General features: G+C 33.3%; 1 protein-coding gene across 1 annotated transcript; it reads left to right on the top strand.

Moving 5' to 3' along the window:
• The first annotated feature begins 2,202 nt into the window (after nucleotides 1-2,202).
• Nucleotides 2,203-8,125, top strand: LOC131659155 (uncharacterized). Its single transcript, XM_058928389.1, has 2 exons — nucleotides 2,203-4,048; nucleotides 7,953-8,125. Exons 1-2 carry the CDS (start codon nucleotides 2,203-2,205, stop codon nucleotides 8,123-8,125), a joined length of 2,019 nt encoding a protein of 672 aa, XP_058784372.1.
• Nucleotides 8,126-19,883: the final 11,758 nt, after the last annotated feature.

The following is a 19,883-nucleotide window of genomic DNA, read 5'->3' as shown; positions in this document are numbered from 1 at the left end:
TAGAAGTCGAATTTGCCGCTCCTGATCCTGAACCTTGTGGGGGATCTCGATCGCCCCCTGCACTGGCCGTAACGACCATTTTCCTGTTGTACCTTCGTTTGGGAATCGGTTGTGCACTGTTCTTTAATTTACCGTTCCTAAGGTTCATACAAGATCTTGATATTGTCTAGACAAAAATAAAGCAATTGATTAAAACAATCTGCTTGACACTGTCCCACTGGGCGTGCCAATTTGTTTACGGTGATTTCCGGTAAACAACCGCTAGTCTTCCAAACTATAATAAATATGATTTGGTTACTCGCAGGATCGACTAGATTGATCCTAGGACACATAGTCAAGAAGATTGTCATCAACGTTCATTCGAACCATATTCATTATTTGTCTTCTTCAATAAGCGTTGTTCGATTAAAGAACAAATAGTCTTGACAATCACTTTGTTATATATAAATGTGACTTCAGCGAAAAGATAAGTAACATAACATAGAAAATTAAAAGGACTATTGAAACGTAAAGAATCTTAAACTGCAGAAATGTTAAAGACTTTGAAAGTAAATAACATGAAAGTAATTCGAAAGTAAATGACATTAAAGTAAAGATACAGAAATGTAAATGGCAAGAAGTAAACGAAATGCAGTAATTCTGGAAGATATTTAAAACAAAAGATAATACACATGTATTAAAGTGGTGGTGTCATACGTACATTTTCTCAGCGAACTCTTTCTCTTAACGCTTGATACTTGAGTAAATATGTGAGTGATTTGTACAAAATGAACACACAGAATCCTAACATTAAGACTCCTATTTATACTAGTTTCGACCTTAACGGTCCTACACTAATCTGCTGCCACGTTTCTCATAAGAACTTCTAGCGACGCCATCTGTTACTTGGACAGTTACGAAACCGTCTTCGAATTTCAAATCTTCCCGCCTGAGTCTGTCTTCGATGCGTGGCAGTGTATTAAACAAACACTACGAAAAAAACACGCTAAGTAGTAATACTTGAATATATTTATAAATTTGTCTAAGTCCCCGAAGACACATACTTTTCACTAGCTTTCAGTATTCATTATCTTCATAGCGAACTTAGAAATCTTTACTCTCGAAGCATGACCATCAGTAGCCATTCTTTTATTTTTAAGGGATGGCCATCAGTAACCATCTTTCCTTCGATTTTCTACTTCTTCGAAGGACAAATACTACAAAACGAAATCTTCAGCTAACAGCTGCATGGGTTTCCAAAGTCTCCACCTGTCTTTAAAAGTGATAAGGCTGGAAACAATAACAGAAACTTGCAACATTGGGTTCCTAAGAATGTTGTCACTAGCCTCATGGCTCATACATCAGCAAGAGAGTTGGCCAATGATGAATGGTATTTTGACAGTGGATGTTCAAGGCACATGACTCATGACAAAGATCTGTTAGTAGATATTAAACCTTTCCTGTCCAGTCATGTGACTTATGGAGACGGCTCCAACAGAAAAATCAAAGGAACTGGAAGACTGGAGGGCTCGAGAGTTCCAAATCTTATTGATGTACTGCTTGTGAAAGGATTGTCCACCAATATAATAATTATAAGTCAGTTATGTGATCAAGGGCTCAGAGTTAAATTCACCAAATCTGAGTGTCTGGTTGTCAATAAAAAAATGAAGTTGTTATGAAAGGAGTCAGGTCCAAGAATAACTGTTATGTGTGGATTCCTTAAAATACAAGGTACTCCTCATCATATCAAAGGTTTCAAAATAAGAAAATTTTATGATTTCCAAAAATTATGTCAATCACGTGGTTCTTGGTGGAAGATTGTATAAAGGGTTTCAACATTGTGTTAAACATATGGAATCAAATGGTAGGGTAAGTTCCACTGATAGACTGACCGCTCCTAATGATCTATGAGGCAAGCAGATAGGTGACTATGTATCTCTACCTCAGAGTAATCGTGGTAAATATATAACCAAGAAACACGAGATTTCAAAAAGAGAAGTAGTACCTTGCACGTGTGGGAGTTTATAGCAATTAATAGGGTGCAGGAAACCTAATCAATTACTTGTGTGGTGGTATTACCAAAACCAATCTCTACAAAATTACTTAATATATTTTCCCGCTCATCACATCTATTCCTCTTCTCATCTCAACAACTGGTTGACTTTCTATCTCAGAAAAGAAACCATATTCCCTCTCTGCATCGTTGACTACAAGATCTTCAAGATGTCTCAACTCTCTATTGGATCTTCCTCTGGAACCTCTATCGGTGAAGAAATAATGTATGCTTCTCCCTCTAGGACTCGGCCTGTGAACATCTCTCTTGGTAAGGCGATCATTGTTGTTCCCTTAAGCACTTCCTTCAGCGCCAATTTGGGATCGATGGAGTCTCAAACCACACACACAACCAGTTCTGAAGGGCCCTCTGTAGGTAACTCCTCCAACCCTGATCTTGATAAGTTCAGAGAAGGTAGTAGACACGTTGATCAGGTTATTAGTCATTTAGTTACTAGAGTACTGCGTGAAGATATTCCTGTGGCTGAGATTACTCGCCCTCTTGCACAGATTGTTCCTTCCACCAATGTTGATGAAAGAGGGCAGTCGCCAATGACCAATTCCTCTAAAAGTAATGATACTGATAACGATTTGCAAAAATTTGTTGATTCTGTCCTGAAATCTCCTAGAGCTCAAAAAGAAAGAACTTTGAAAACATCATTTGCGAGGGGTTTCGATTTTTCCAATCAGGATGTTTGGTGTGATGAGAAAATTGATTCTACTGTTAATGTTATCGATTTATCATATGATGAGGAACTCATCAAAGGATTGGACTCTAGAATTGTAAAAAGGTTGCGATCTAGGAAAGGGAAAGCAGTGGCTGATACAAAGTCTTCCAACCCTAACAGAAGGAAGGATGGGTTCGGACCAACAAAGCCATGGAGCCAAGTAACTGTCTCCTCAAGAAAGAGAAAAATTATGACAGAGACTGAATCTGATGATGTTGAATATGATGTTCAAATCATCATAAGAGTGAAGAAAATTGTGTCCAAACAGTCAGCTGTGAAAATTTCAGATGCTCTCATGGGTAACATCTCCTTTCACTCAGTTGATAGCGCGGATAGATGGAGATTTGTGTATCAAAGAAGGATTACCCAGGACAGAGAGCTTGTTCAGGATGCTCTCAAAATCAAAGAAATCATGGATCTAATTTCTGTGGCTGGTCTTATGAAAACAGTACATGATTTTGGTAAATGCTATGAGGTTTTGGTTAAGGAGTTTGTTGTGAACATATCTGTGGACTGTGTTGTACATGGGAGTCAGGATTTTAGAAAAGTATATGTAAGGGGTAAACTAGTTCACTTATCTCCTTTAGTAATCAACAGATACTTGGGAAGAAGTGAGGACGAGGGGTGTGACCTGGAAGTGTCTGACAATCAAGTTTGCAAGGAAATCACTGCAAATCAAGTTGTTTCTTGGCCAACGAGAGGGAAACTATCTGCTGGTCAACTTAGTGTGAAGTATGCCATTCTGCACAGAATTGGAGCTGTAAATTGGATTCCCACTAATCATACATCAGTAGTGGTAGTGGGATTGGGAAAGTTCCTATATGCAGTTGGTACCAAAACTAACTTCGATTATGGCACTTATATTTTTTATCAGACTGTGAGACATGCGTCTACCAATGCCACCAAGATGCTTGTTGCGTTCCCTTCCTTGATCTGTGGTGTTGTTCTCAATCAACATCATGGAATCTTGCTAGGAACTGATGTGTATTGCAAGCGAGATTCTCCACTATCTCTTTATGAAAAACTTTTTGCAGGTAAACATGTTGCAGATCTTGTCCTAGCATCTGCTGAGAGAAGGTTTCCCACCACTACTGATAATATTCTAGCTCTAAAAGAGACCTGCAAGGACTTGGATGAGATCATTGCTACCAGCACCAAGCGAAAGATTGATATAGAACGACTTATCAAGAGTCTTGAGCAGTCTGACAAAAGTGGGGCTAGCAAGGCAACTAAAGAAGCAGCAGATGATGCACATGAATCTGATAACTATGTGGAGGGTGATACTGATGGTGATAATTGTGCCATACCCGCCCCGCCAAAGCCCGCCGCTCGCCAAAACCCGCTCCTCCTCCAAAACTCACTCTTTTTTTAGTTAATTCTAGTAATTGCAATTCTTGATGGTTTATTTTATACATTTATTTATAAATATATGTAATATTTTTTAGAGTAAATTTGTTAAAAAATTACTTTTATAAAAAATTGTTTTAAAAAATAAGTGAAAAGTTTAATTAAAAGGTAAAAAAAAAGCATATTAATCTATTAAAAAAATATAAATAAAAATAGGCGGGTAAGCCCGCCGCCCGCCATCTTGGCGGGGCGGGCATGATTTTGATGCCCATTTTACTTGGCGGGCATGCCCGCCCCGCTCGTTTTTTGGCGGGCATAAGGCGGGGCGGGGCGGGCGGTCCGTTTTGCCACCCCTAGCTAAAAGGGGGAGTAGTTGATAATAGTAGTTAATAGTTTGCTAGATAGCTTTATATCTCTTGATCTGCTTGATTTGTTTTGGGGGAGGTTGCTGGAAGTTTGGTGGTACTTAATATGTTGAGGGGGAGTGTTTTTATTTATACTCTGATGTGTGCTAACCTACCACAATTTTAGCCAAAATTTTCCAAAGGGGGAGTTTGTTGGTTCTATGTTGACAGCAATTTTGGCTAAACATAATGTTAGGATGTTTTGCGTAGATGTCAAAGTAGATGTCTTGACATTACAGGTGTCTGAAACTAATTGCACCAGTTTCTATATTTAGGGTTTGGTTTGTCAGCTGCTGACTAGGCATCGTTCTGCTATAGCGCTTTTGGGTGATCAAAACCCTATCCATTAATTGGCGTAAGCCCATGTTCATGATTTCTAGTCTCTGTCGTTCTATAAAGACTTAGCTAATCCTTATTTTCAGGTAGGGGATTTTTTTTAAAAGCATTTATGTTCTGTGGGTTCCGGGTGTGTACATTCACAAACTTTTAGGTGTTGAATGTTGTTTTGATCTCCGAAGATTTTAAGCAAGGAGAGTATTTTCATCCTCATAAGCTTTTAAGCATCGAGGAGTAGTTTGTCTTGGAAGAGTATCTTCCGGTTGTTTTTCGTTGTTCTTATTTTTGTCATAGGGATTGTTATTGAAGGGATTTGAGGAGGGCCTCATACCTAGGTGAGTCTTAGGTAGAAGTCATATGAAGGGTAGTGATTAAGTGAGAAGGGTAAACTAGGACTGTTTGACTTCAAATTGATACTATCGGATATTGATTTCATCCTGGCTTGGTAGCCCCCAGAGTAGGAAGGATTGTTCTGAACTGGGTAAACATATCACTGTGTTATTTACTTTCTGCACTATTCTTATTGCTGCTATCATACGTGTTCATAACTCAGATATTGTGTCGTGACATCCCATTCGACATCACATATCCGATACAAGAATTTCATAACTCTTAATCAGTTCAAAACTCTGGTTACAAAGTTCTATGGGAGAGGCCAAATCCAAAATTTTCATAAGCGTGACAAATATGATAATCGAGACAAGTGAAGAATTAGAAAAATAATTGTATGTTACAATCGTGGAAAGGTGAAACACGTAAAAATAAATTATATGTTCTTAAGAGAGAGTATTCAAGGGAAATAGATGAAAACAATAAGAAGAAAAATGATAAAGATACATCTGCAATTACGCGTGATAGGGATGTCTACATTATTTATGATGGTAATTTCATAAATTTTGCATGTCAAGATTTAATTTGGTTTAATGATTATGGATTCTCATACCATGTTACTCATATGTGTGATTTCTTCTCATCTTATATTGTTGGTAATTTTGCCAAGGTAAAAATAGAAAATTAAAGAGCTTGTGAAATTGTTGGAATGTGATATGTGAAGGTTGAAAGTGGTGTTGGATGAAAGCATCAATTGAAGAATTTTATACATGTTATTAATATTTGTTTCAATTTGATTTCAATTAAATATTTGAATATTGGAGGTTATCACACTTAATTTGGTGGTGGTGACATATGTAAGATCACCAAAGAGTCTCTAGCACTAGCAAAAAGAGCAAAGTTCCAAAACTCTTTATATGGTGTACGTAAATATATGCATGGGGAATGAAGTTGAATATGCATCTAGTTATTTATGGTATATAATTCTTGGTCACTTAAGTAAGAAAAGGCTCAACACTCTTATACATATTATTTTCTAGTAAACAATGTTAGAACAAGAATGCTTCTACATCTACGATCCTTTAGTTTTGATGATAATAAAGTACATATAACAATTTTGTATGTTAATAGTGTACCAAGTGTGCAAAATCTGAACAACTCAGAAGCTAGATATAGTAGAATCTGAACAAGTCAGAAGTTGGATGTAGCAAAATCTGAACAAGTCAGAAGCTGGACGTGGTAGAATTTGAACAAGTTAGAAGCTGGATATAGCAAACTCTAAAAAATCCAGACGCTAGAACAAAGAAGACTCTAAATACCAGGATCTGAAGATTGCCAAATATGAAGAAACCAAACTCTAAACTGTAGACGCACTCCGAACCAAAGGAAGAAAACAAAGGCGTGTTTAAATGAAATTCAAGCTTCTGGATTACCAAGTCAACTCTTCTGAAAGAATTGATCCATAATGAATATGATAAAGACTATAATAATTCAAGCCTCTGAAGTCTCAAGACTCTGAACTCTAGAGACTCTGAAGCCTCATTTTCACCAGGTTCTGAAGACAAGCTCTGAACTCTTTTCTAGCTTCATCAACTTAAATACGAAACCTCTGACTAGATGCTAATGAACTAAAGAAGAATATATGGCAAGAGTATAATCAGCACAATATCAAATATTCTTTTCACTACCATAAAAATCAAGAAAAATGCATGTACTAGTGTACCAATGTGTTTCCTCACATCTTATCCTTTCTCCCACTATATGCTGCAAGCGTCACCCTATAGCTACATTATCAAGGATATTCCAATTCCACTCTCCAACGGATCTATTTTATTGAATATATAAAGAGGATTTGGAAGCTTGGAAAAGTTGACAAATGAGAAGGGAAGATCATGAAGTGATTCACGCAAAGAGAAAGAGAAAATAGAGAGAAACACTTAGCACCTTAATTCACATTTTCTTAAGTGTAAAGTCTATTTTATTATTGTGTGTATCTGCTTATTTAGAACCAATATTGTAAACACAAACTTTGTATTTAATAGTTGTAATTCCTTAAGAGACTAGGTTACAGTTAGGATTTTAAAGAAGTCATTGACATGTAGTCTTTGAGTTGTAATTACTTGAGAGACTAGGTTAAAGTCAAGAGTCTCAAGAAGTCTTTGATAGGTTATCATTGAGTTTGTAATTAGGTTAATTATTAGGTTAAGTCTTTATTGAGAAGGCAAAATCACTCTGGAGGGTGGACTGGAGGTAGTTTAGTTAATAGCGAACCAGGATAAAAATACTTGTGTCTTTATTTTTTATATAAGCTTTGTTGTGTTGTGTTCTTGGATGGAAAAAAGCTTTAATCTAGAAACCCAATTCAACCCCCATTTCTCTTGTGTTTCTAAACAACATAGAGTTTTCTTTCACAGTTCTTGTCCTCATAAGAGAAAAAGATACTTTATATTTAGTTCACATTGATGTTTTCATGATGGGTTGTAAATCTCTATGTGGTGCATTATACATGTAGATGATGAGAATATAATAACCAAAAACCTTATCATGATGAGACAATTAAATAGGATCCACATGAGCTACCAATTGAGCCTAAGTTTATAAGATATACTAAAGAGTCTTGAGTTTCTCAGATGTCGCTATATGATATTTCTTGAAGACTAGACTATTGAAGATTTTGATACATTAAAGAAGAAAATATATGATTCTGGGATTTACATTGATGGTGTGTCTAAACCTCTTAATAGAAATTTTATTAATGGATTATATATACAACTAGATGAGAATGTAATTTATAATGACCAAGAATCTTATCATGTTGAGCTGGTTGAAAAGGCATCACCGGAGCCATCGATTAAGCTTGAGTTGAGAATATTTACTAGAGAGCGTCACGATTCTCATATATGTCTTCAACATGAGCATGTGATGATCACCGATAGTGACAATCTATAGAACTACCAAATGAACATTTCAAATGTTCTTAAAGGAAAGTGGTTGAAGGCCATCCAAAAATGAATTATTTCTTTGCATGAGAATCAGACATTTAAGTTGATCAAATTTCCTAAGGGTAAAAGATCACTTGAGAATAAATGGGTATAAAAGATAAAATCTAAAAAGAATAAATCCAAACCAACATATGCAATAATATTGATTGTGAGGATTTAATCAAAGGAAGGTTATTGAGTTAAAAAATCTCATATATAATGAAGATTACTTTTATTTGGGTTTTGCTTAGATTATATGCTAGATTGGACCTAGAGATTGAAATTTTATGTGAAGATGGCATTCTTTTATGGTGATTTGGAAGAATATATCTATATGAAGCAACCTAAGGTCTTCGAAATCAAAAGTAAATCAAGTTTTTGTAGATTAAAGAGAACTTGTATGGGATAAAGCAAACACCATGACACTGGTCCAGGAAGTTTGATTCTTTCATGTAGAAAAATTAGTATGGTAAAACTATTGATGAACAATGTTTATTTATGAAAAAATTCTCTGATGGTAATTTTATTGTTCTCTTGTTATATGTTGATTGTTAATCATGACGCTAAGAAGATTCAAAGCCTAAAAAATGAGTTAAGCAAGTTCTTTGAAATGAAGGATGTAAGTCTCTAACAAGAAATATTTGGCGTGAGAGTTTCTCATGATAAGAAGAATGATAAATCAATATTGTCTCAACATAATTACATTAATAAAGTGTTGGAGAAGATTAACATAAACAATTTAAAACATGTGAATACTCCTCTCAAGAGTTGAATGTTAAGCAAGATAAATTTGTATTATTTTGTACCAATAAGAGAGCAACTCGTCTTGGTAAGAACCTATTGTTTCATTCGAGGCCAAAAAATTTAAGGTGCTATAATTAGATACAAGATGTGTTGGAGATGAAGTTGTTTTCACTTAACAACTCCATATAGATAAGAATGATTAAAATATGATCTTACCGATAGAAAAAGAACGTGGTGGAACAGCTCCTTTTCACTTGATTCATAAAGGGAAAATTTGTTGATCAGACTCACTTCTCAAGTGAAAACTACCTTTTATTAAGAAAAATAAATAAAAGAAATAAGAAATAAAAGTAAAAGGAATAAGGTTGTACTTAGCTTGGATCGTTTTTTGGTGGTAAAAAGAAAAAAAAAATTATAATCTCTAGCTTTGAAAATCAAAACAGATGAAGAAACACAAAACACATGTCGAGAAGAAAAATGAGAAATGAGGTTCAAATTGTAGATGTATGTGTAGCAAACGAGTCTGGTTTTTACAACAATTTTAATATGTTTGTTTCGATCACTTAGCTCATTATGTTGATACATTCTATGAGTAGTTTTTACTCCTCTTAAGTTTGTTTCGGTATAATCATTTTGTGGATGTATTTTTTTTGGTTGTTTGATTTTTTCCATTGCCGATGGTAGTTTTTGTTCAATGTTACTAGAAAGACTTTTGTGTACTCATTGTTTTACGTAGTGAAAAGTTTTACAAGACTAGACTTCATGCTTTTTATTCTCCTATTTTGGAGAAATTTTTTCCGTTATTTATTTATTTATTTATTTAGGATTATTATTGTGCTATTGAATTGGATTTGTTAGCTATGTATTGAATTTCACACGTGTGAGATAGACCAATTTATAAAATCTTTTTCCTACAATAAGCCCTTCTGATTCTGTTCTTAGTTAAAAACTAGTAACAAACCCGTGCGTTCGCACGGGTTCTGGTATGGGACGCGCATTTGTTTCAGATATATTTTTTTAATAAAATAATGTCTGGTTACCTGTAAAAAAAATAATAATTGAATGTATAATTAATTAAAAAAAATATTTTGATCAGTAACTACATGTCCCGTTAATAATTAATATTTTGATCAATAATTTCATATTCCCGTGTACAAATATTAGTTTGATCAATAACTTCATGTCCCCGTGTACCTTAAAATATATTTTGATCAGTAACTTCATGTCCCGTCAATAATCAATATTTTGATCAGTAACTTCGTGTCCCGTTAATAATTAATATTTTGATCAATAACTTCATGTTCATATGTACAAAAGGTTTAGACTCAGTGTTTTAAAAACCAGACCGGACCGGCCAGTCGGACCGGTCGAACCGGGAACCGGCCAGGTAACCAGTCTGGTTCAATAGTTGGATCGGGAATGTCTTTGAACCGGTGTGAACCGATCCAAACCGGTGTAAATCGCTAAAACCGGGAAAACCGGCGGTTTTTGTGAACCGGCGGTTTAAATGCATTTCTTTATTTTTTTTATTTTTTTATTTTAAAAAATTAAAACAATGTCTTTTACTATTTTAATGAAAAATTAAAATTAAAAATTAAAAAATAAAATAAAAAAATTGTTTCAGATGCGGTTGATTTTGTTACCGATAATTTTGATATTGAAGAAGGAGATCCCAACATTGAAACAATTTTTTTTTATTGAAATTAAATTTAATAGACAATGGAATTATTTTGTTATAAATTATTCAATTAGATTATATTGCGATTAACCTTTCGTTTGCAATTATATTTTATAATTATGTTCTATTTGATTGTGTGTGATACCTATGTGTAAAATTTGAATTTAAACTATAAACTTGTGAATTTATTTATAGTATGATATTTTCAAAAAATTTAAGTGCTAGTTATATTTTGTAGAGACTGAATCATCCGATTCGACAGATTTTATACCTATATAATTTTGTTATAACGACCGGTCTATTCAACCGAGTTATCCGATTTAACCCGGTTTAGTCATGCGGTTCGACCAATGACTCGGTGGTTCGACCAATAAACCAGTGACCCAGTACCCTCACCGATTTGATGTCCGGTCCGGTTTTTAAAACACTGGGTTTAGTAAAACATAATCTTATTTTTGCATCATATTTTATACACTAAAACTAACTTAAAAAATATTATTAATTACATTTTAGAAGCATAAATTTTCTTGTATATTATTTTCTTTTTAAAATTCAAAACTGTAAAAAACTTTTTAGAACCATAAATTGGACTCCAAGGAGAGAAACAACATTGAGTACAAGTTGGAGACCTTTTCTGCAGTTTATAGGAAATTGTCTGGCAAAGATGTTCTGTTTGAATATCCAATTATCAAATAATAATAATCAATTTTGTTTAATATTTATTTTTAATTAATAATAAAATTAATAAGAATTCTAATTGAGATATTATTAATCTTAAAAAAAACTTTATTAAATTTAATTCTATACAATTAATATAAAGATAATATTATTTTTTTAAACACTATTTTTCAGTTCTTTTATAAACTCTAATACAATAATAACAATTAGTAAAAACTGTTATTATCAAAACAAAATTTAGTAGTCCCCATACTCTCATCCATCAAATAAAAAGATAAATAGACATATCAATAGTTTCATATTTTTAATACTATTCATACTTTAATCTTATTTAATATCAATTTATTGAAAAGAACATAGTATTAATGATGCTTATACGTAATTGAATGCTATCAGATATTTTTCTTGACAGTTGAATATAATAATTAAAACAATGAACAATTTCAAATGAAAATCCAAAAATACATGATAAAATAATCCCATCTACATCATTTATTACAAAAAAACAAAACAAAAATGTATATTATGTATAAACAATTGCAAGAGAGGTTTTGCTCAATGACGTAGCCTTATATTCCTATATTTCTATACATTAAAATTGTATCCACCACACTGCAGAAGAGGCAATCTGTGATATCTGTTTCTATCTCTTTTGGTAGTTTATTTTCCGTATACAGTAGGCAAAGAGGGATGCATAGATAATTGGGTAAGCAATGAGTGCCACAGCCACAATACTTAATATGTCATTTCTGAATCCATAGTAATTCTTTAGAAAAGAACCAACTTATTTTTTGTCCCCAAATATAAGAATTTCCTTGTCCATTTCTCCATACTGTGAAGTTAACAGGCCATTCAAGGACCAAGCTGTAGGGCAGATCTAGTAGCACCAAACCCACCATTTAGGAATTTTATGCACATTCCGAAATTCAAACCTAGGTTAGTCAAACTTGATTTTTAACAATATTAACAAAATCTTCACCATATTAGAACTGAACACAAATATTATTTAGGATGCAGCTATGATTCTGTTCTATCCAAACAAAATCAAGCCACAACTTCAGGTCTTAAATATTAAGCTATAAAGACTAAATTATGAAAAGAAATTATGGACATCAAGGAGAGGCTTACAGGTCCTGGCATGAGGAATCCATAAAAGAGATTGAATACGGTGTAGACTGCAGTTGACAGTACTGAAGTTAAATCCAGATTTAAGCTTAATTACATTATCAGCATTCCAAGATACACAAAGTATAGAAATATGCAAAATGTGGTGTAGAAATACCAAAACAACTTCTAAACTGACCAATGGATTAAAAAAAGAAATTGATTATAACATTACTGGTTTTACTATAAAATAAATTCCACTTTAATTTGCTTTTAGCAGCATCATACCTGTGCAAATGAATAAGCCATGGAAGAATACATTCCTGCAAAATAAGCGGACCTGATTCATAGTCATCACTTCTTTTCCTTTCCATTCAAAGAGCACAAATCAACTCTCTCAAACCAAAACAAAAATGACATATTTTACCTCCTTAAACATTACAAAGACAAAAACCTGAAAACAAAAGTGCAAAAAAGATTATGTCATTATCATTTTACTAAAACTGTTGTAAAGAAAAGAGAGTAGATATGCACATACAAAGTTGTAGAATTTGCTTAGTTCATCTAAAGCTGGTTAACATGAACACCAAGTAAAACATACACCATTACCACCCGTCCCCCAAAGTATAGTGAAACTGAATCCTGCAAATTAATAATGTTGTTAAATTGCGGATATAGTTGTGCAAAGTGCTGTAGAATTTAGTACAAATGTTGTCAAATAGTGGCGCACTCGTGTAGCGGAATTTGAAAAGACGACTAAGTTAATTGATATCTTTGTAGCACCAACACCATTAAAAAGAGTGTGTTTGTGACGGTATCTGTGTGTATGAAACACAAATCGACACTTGTGATTACCTTTAGTTTATTAATTTATCATATTATTAAATGTGTGGACGTGTCGGTGTCGTATTTCTGGTGTTTGTGCTAATAGATAGATATATCCCAAAAACCAAAGTAAAAACATGTTTCTTTCTTCTTCATTAAGCTATAAAAAATCAAGAGAAGGCAATGATCATGCAACCAAAGAGAAACAATGCACAACAACAGCTACTTCTAAACTTCACAAAAGAGCTAAAAGAACAAAATTGGATGTGTTTGTTTGCTGCAAATAAAGAGAAACAATGTTTGGTTTGTTACATAGTAACTTGAATGGTCTAGATGAATTAAGCCAAACTACTACATGTTTCTAATAGAAATTTCACTACCTCAGTGTGCCCTTGTGTTGCAGCTGTATGTAAGGGTGTTGTGTTGGATGGATCACAGTCATCGCCAGTTCAAAATGAGCCTCCATTAAGATCTTCACTATATCTACAACGAAGTAAACAAAATTTGTTGTAAGCAAACACTTTGTGAGTCTTGATTATTTGTAGTAGAATATTATGCCATCGATATAAATGTATTGTATAGATAGAGAACGACACCTTCAGCAGACCTCAAAACCAAAAAGAAAAAAAAATCTATTCATCAGTTCAAGGACTAATCCAATTTATAAAACATTGATCATAACTCATTGTCATCAAATTTTCATTGAAGCAACTATGGGGCTCAGTTCCTAATAACATTCTGTCTAAAACATCCATTCCTAGACAAGCAACTTTATTAATACTATGATGATAAACTATGTTCAATTCAACACTCAGAAATCATGGTAATTGAATTACCTTCAGGGATCTTTTGAAATGGGATTGGCGCTGTTTCACCATATCAATTCTTTGTTGTCATCATAGTTGTTGTTCTACCAACTTCTTCATTCTATTCATTTGCTACATGTATAATTCAACTATTAATGCGACAAAATGTTAGCATAACTAATCACATAACTTCTGTAAGAAAGTAAAGGAAAGAATGCAATTACACATTTGATTCACTAACAATCTCGTTAATTCCAAAAATCAGTCTAAACATTCAAAGCATCTGCAACATCCATCCATACAAACAGTTTGGATAGGTTCGGGAAAATTGATTCCTTTTAGTTCATAGATACCCGCACACAGATAAAGCATTTTTTCACACATATTTTCTTTAAAAAATAGTAATCTGATCCAAAACAATTATGACCAATTTCTTTGACTGAAATTCAGAAGAAAAAACTTGCAAAGGAAGCGTTTAAAAATTTTCCTGACTAAAATTGCAGCTGTAGGTCGTTTCTCAGGAACAAAGTCAAGGATAGAAACCAAAAAGTCACTCATGTCATCTTTCTCACTAAAATCATACTTCTCCGTGAGCACTTTAGTTAAAGGCCAGAATCGCAACTGACTAATATGTCTCAAATCACCATATCTATTGAAGAAATCCCGGGAATAGCGTCCCCTAGTGCGATATGAAAATTGTTATCCACAGACTCAAGTTAACTGTGAACTAATGTTAGTTTCATAACATGTAAAGTAATACATTAATAGTTAAGCTGAAACTGAAAAATGGGAAGGATATATGTGAACCAACAACCTTGTACTCTGACCATATTGTCTGCTTTGCATTATCGCCATAGGTAAATCCATACATAATTTTTGGGAAGGTAATCAACCAAAATTCAGCAATACTTGAATCTTTCAATGCATGATATATCAACATGGAACATTATGCATCAAGTTACTGAGATGGCTGATTTTATCATCTATGACAGTAGAGGTAAGATAAAAGTTGTTATAGGTAAGTAACTCAGCATGACCATGAAGTTGTCCGTACTGCAATTAGATTGTAAGCAATTATTTGTAAAGCCCCATTATTCTCATAACGTTACTACAAGTGATTCCATACCTGCGATGCATTTGGATGAAAATATGCTTGAGTTGGCATTTGGGATACATGTGGATTATACACGATAGGCTGTTGTCCAGTAAAAGTGGGTCCAGCCTGAGGGTCATATGCAAAAAGAGAGTGTGTGTGAGCAGTACCAAGGCAGAAGGGAATTATTTGGATCATAATAATAGGCCAAATTGTGCTATAATAATACCTGGACCAACTGCAACAACAACAACAACAGCACGACCAAACATTAGTACAAAAATAAACAAATTTCAAAACAATAACCTGCTTACGTCCTTGCTTGATGTTTCTAAAATACCGATAAATTGCATTGTGTTTGATTGCATTACACGATTAAAGACCTCGGGACCCTAAATAAATAGAGAGATTGCATAAGCACTAAGTAGAAAGAAAAAGTATACGTTGAGGTTACAAAAGATAAATCACAATACCTTTTGTTTGCTATTTGTGTGTTCCTCTGTAATGAAGAAGGACTTCTTACATCCGAAAATAAAAAATCTCCAAGATCCTCTACCTGATTCACATTTTTTCACTGCAGTAAATCAACAATAACATCACAGTTACGGTTCAGTACCAAGGGATTACGATTCACACAAGATCAGAATGAAACATTAGTAAAGCCCAATACAGAATTTCCTCAGGCCTGTTAACAGTAACAGAAAACCCTAAATTTGTCCATATAAAAAGATTCAATGCACAGTTCCCAAATAGGAGACTACTATTCACCATCCGTAAAACCCAGCCGCAGAATACATAGCAAAAACCCTAAAATCCCATCATCAGCATCCTCATCTATACAAATTTTTCAAAAACAATGAGAAGAAAGAAAAAGAACGCAGTTCATATTCAGTAAATCTGATACAACACTAACGTTCATGAAACCCTATTTCATCATCATCTTCTTCATTTTTTACACAAATCCTTCAAAAAATATTGAGAGAAGAAGAGAGATTATAGAACTCAAAATACGAAAAACAAACAAAGATCTCACCGATTTGCTGTGACTTTCAGCGTCACCAACATCATCATCATTTTTCACGATCGTAATCCTTAGCAACAACCATTAACTGTTCAGAATCAACATCAAATATAATCAGCAAACGTGTAGAAGGAGAAGAAATAAGAAGATTTAGGGTTACGGATTTGAGAAAAATATGAGAAATCAGAGAAAGAGATATCGTCAAAAGCAAGAGAGAGAAAAAGAGAGAGAAAATGAAATGGATTATGTGAAAGAGAGAGAGAAAGATAATAAAATTTAGTATATTAAAAAGCAAAGCAAGTAAATTGTCCACGTGGAAGAACATGGAAGCAGGGGGGCAAATCGGTATTTTCCAGAGCAGTTAACTTTCTTATATTGTAGATGACAAGGTAAATTGGCGACTGAATGTATAGAATAGCTCAATAAATATGTACTAGTTATTTAAGACGAGTTGTAATAAAGTAACGTAAGTTTTGAACTAGACCTAGGGGGTGGCAAAATGGGCCGTGGCCCGTCAGATCGGTCCGCGCACCCGCTATAAAATGACGGGTTGGGTTAGGATATTTGGTCCGCCACCCACTAAAGTCCACCCTGCCAAAACCCGCCGCCCGCCTAAGTCCGCCCAGCCAAAACCCGCCGCCTGCTAAACTCTGCCTCACTTATTTGTTAAGTTTGTTTCGCCTTAAACCCGTCATTTTTTAGTTAATTCTAGTAATTCAAATTTTTTATGGTTTTATTTTATACATTATTTTTTTTAAATATATACAATATTTTTTAGGTAAAATTTATTTAAAAGATGTTTTATATAAAAATTGTTTAAAAAATAAGTAAAAATTTTAATTGAAAGATAAAAAAAGACAATTAATCTATTAAAAATATAAAAGAAAAATAAATTAAAAAATAGGCGGCCAAGCCCGCCGCCCGTCAACCTGCCACTTTGACGGGGCGGACATGATTTTTATGTCTATTTTACTTGGCAGATTTGTTTGCCCCGCTCGCTTTTTGGCGGGGCGGGCACGGGGCGGGCGAGCGGTCCGTTTTGCCACCCCTAACTAGACCCAACAATTTTTTAAAACCAATTTTTACCTATCTTCTTTTAAAATATTAATTTTTGTATTTGACTTTGATTTCAACTATTTATAGTAGTCAAACTAAATATAATTTGAACTAATTTTCCATTTAAAATGGAACAAAATCATTAAACCTTGAAATCATTTCTCACCAGCCTTTCATTTTCCTCCAATCAATTATAAGTGTTCTTTTATGATATTTTTACTTGAAAGTGTTCTTTTCATACAATGGAGACAATTATTGTCCCTTGTCGCCATGATATACATTTCTCTTTTTATGTTGTTTGGAATACTTGCCATGAAAGGCATCATGCTTGTTTCTATAGATATAAATGATTGTGACTGTTGCCTTACGATTAAAATTACTACTTGGTCACTATCACGTTGGCCCTAATAATACCTTTGCTTAACATTTTATTGAAAAAATAGGTATAGCAAAATTTCTTCCTAAACTTTAAAGCGAATTAACCTGTCCTACACAATTTTGGTGGAAAAAAAGCTGTTTCAATAATTCATTTACTTTTCCTTCTTCTGATAATTTTCAATAGTTCGCATACACGTGATTTTAAATCAGTTTGAATATATGCATTTGATTTCAATGAATTTATATAATTTTTAGTTCTGTAAAAATATAAGTATATTTTAATCCTTAAAATTGTATTATGCTTTGCTTTTAGTAGTTTGTTATTTTATTTTAATTTTATAAAATTTATTTATATAGGAATTAATTCAAGATATATACATATTTTTTCGAGTTTTATTTATTCATTCATATTAGAAAGATTAAAAAATAAATATTCTAATTATTATAGGATTAAGACATGATAACAAAGAAAAAAATTATTACATTTTATAAAAATAAAAATATACGAAAAACTTTTATATAGATTTAGAAAAACAAAAATGTTATAAATTTAAATATATGATCACAAATCCTCCCACAACAATTTTGATTTGTTACATATATATATATATATATATATATATATATATATATATATATATATATATATATATATATATATATATATATATATATATATATATATATATATATATAAACACGGGTGAATTGTGAGGAAAATAAAGGTTAAAGAGTGAAGAAAAGTTGTAAAGGTTTATTGAAACTAAAATAGAATTAATGTAAATGGTGGTTTTTCCACCAATATTTTGACATGACTAGAGTATGCTGAAACACGAGAATTTACCACATCAATTTTGGGGTGAGGCAGTCAATACTGCCACTTATATCCTTAACAAGTGTCAAATTAAGAAGCTTAAAATAAAAGTACCGGTAGAAACTTGGTGCACAAGAAATCCATTTGTGAAACATCTCAAGGTTTTTGGACTAGTCTGCTACAAGCACATACCTGATTAAAGGAGGACCAAATTACAAGACAAGAGTGAAATGATTATATTCATATGATATATTCCAACAGGTGCTTACAAGCTATATAATCCTGTTTATAAAAGGTTCTCATAAGTAGAGATATAGTCTTTGATGAATTTGAGGTTTGTAAATGGTAGAAAAAAGAGACAATGGAAGGTGAAGTCAGACACATTTGTGTCGACTATGATGAGAATGAAGAGTCTAATGATGAGATAAATGGTGAAGACAATGGAGTTGGTGAAGTTACACAAATTGAATCTCATGCTCATGAGAGGCCGCAAAGGAGAAGACAAGTACCTAGAAAATTGGAAGCTTGTGAAGTATTACCTAATAGTGCAGTTAGCAATGAAGGAGACTTGATACATTTTTCCTTGTTGGCTGATGCATAGCCAATTAGCCATTCATAAGCAATGGAGAGCAAGGTGTGGAAGGAAGCTATGAAAGAAGAACTTAGGTTAACTTAGAAGAATCAAACTTGGGAATTGGTATCTCTACTTGAGAAGAAGAAAACTACGAATGCGAGATGAGTGTACAAGACTAAGCTTAACCCAGATGGCTCAGCTTAAAAAAAACAAAGCAAGATTGTGGCTAGAGGGTTCCTACAAAAACATGACATACACTATAATGAGATCTTTTCTCCTGTGGCAAGGCTTGAAACAGTAATATTGGTGGTAGCAATAGCTAGTATTAGAAAGTGGTCCCTGCACCATTTATATGTAAAATATGCTTTCTTAAATGGTCCTTTAAAAGAAGTTGTATATGTAATTCAACCTTCGGGTTTTGTGATAAAAGGAAAAGAACATATGGTATACAAGTTACACAATGCATTATATTGTTTGAAGCAAGCTTCAAGAGCTTAAAATAAAAGAATTGATCAATTCCTTGTTAAATTAGGATTCAAAACATGTATTGTGGAGTATGGTGTACATGTGCATGAATCAAAGGAAGAAGTCATCGTGATAATTTGACTGTATGTAAATGATTTGCTTATTATAGATAGTCAATCATTTGCTTTAGAGAAGCTAAAGGCTCAAATGAAGAAGGAATTTGAGATTAGAGACATAAGCAAGCTATCATACTTTCTTGGCATGAAATTTGTGAAGAGCAAAGAATGAATGTCCACGCATCAACAAAAGTATGTGAAAGAACTAAAAATATTTAAAATGATTGAATGTAAAGCAATCACAAATTCTTTTAAGACAAACACTAAGTTGGATGAGTGTGTAAGTGAAGAAGACGTAGATGCCATATTGTGCAAATAAATGGTTGGTTCAATAAGATACTTATGTGATAACAAGCCATATATATGTTATGTCG

The sequence above is a fragment of the Vicia villosa genome, linkage group LG1 (genome assembly GCF_029867415.1).
Source record: "Vicia villosa cultivar HV-30 ecotype Madison, WI linkage group LG1, Vvil1.0, whole genome shotgun sequence".
NCBI classification, from domain to species: domain Eukaryota; kingdom Viridiplantae; phylum Streptophyta; class Magnoliopsida; order Fabales; family Fabaceae; genus Vicia; species Vicia villosa.
Note: the sequence above shows the minus strand (reverse complement) of the source record. Positions and strands in the feature narration are given on the sequence as shown.

What these genes read in the sequence shown, in the direction of transcription:
- LOC131659155 (XM_058928389.1), top strand. Translation starts at nt 2,203, where the DNA reads ATGTCTCAACTCTCTATTGGATCTTCCTCTGGAACCTCTATCGGTGAA. An exon ending in TGTGGAGGGTGATACTGATG is followed by an intron (nt 4,049 to 7,952) that starts GTGATAATTGTG and finishes ATATACAACTAG; the next exon opens with ATGAGAATGTAATTTATAAT.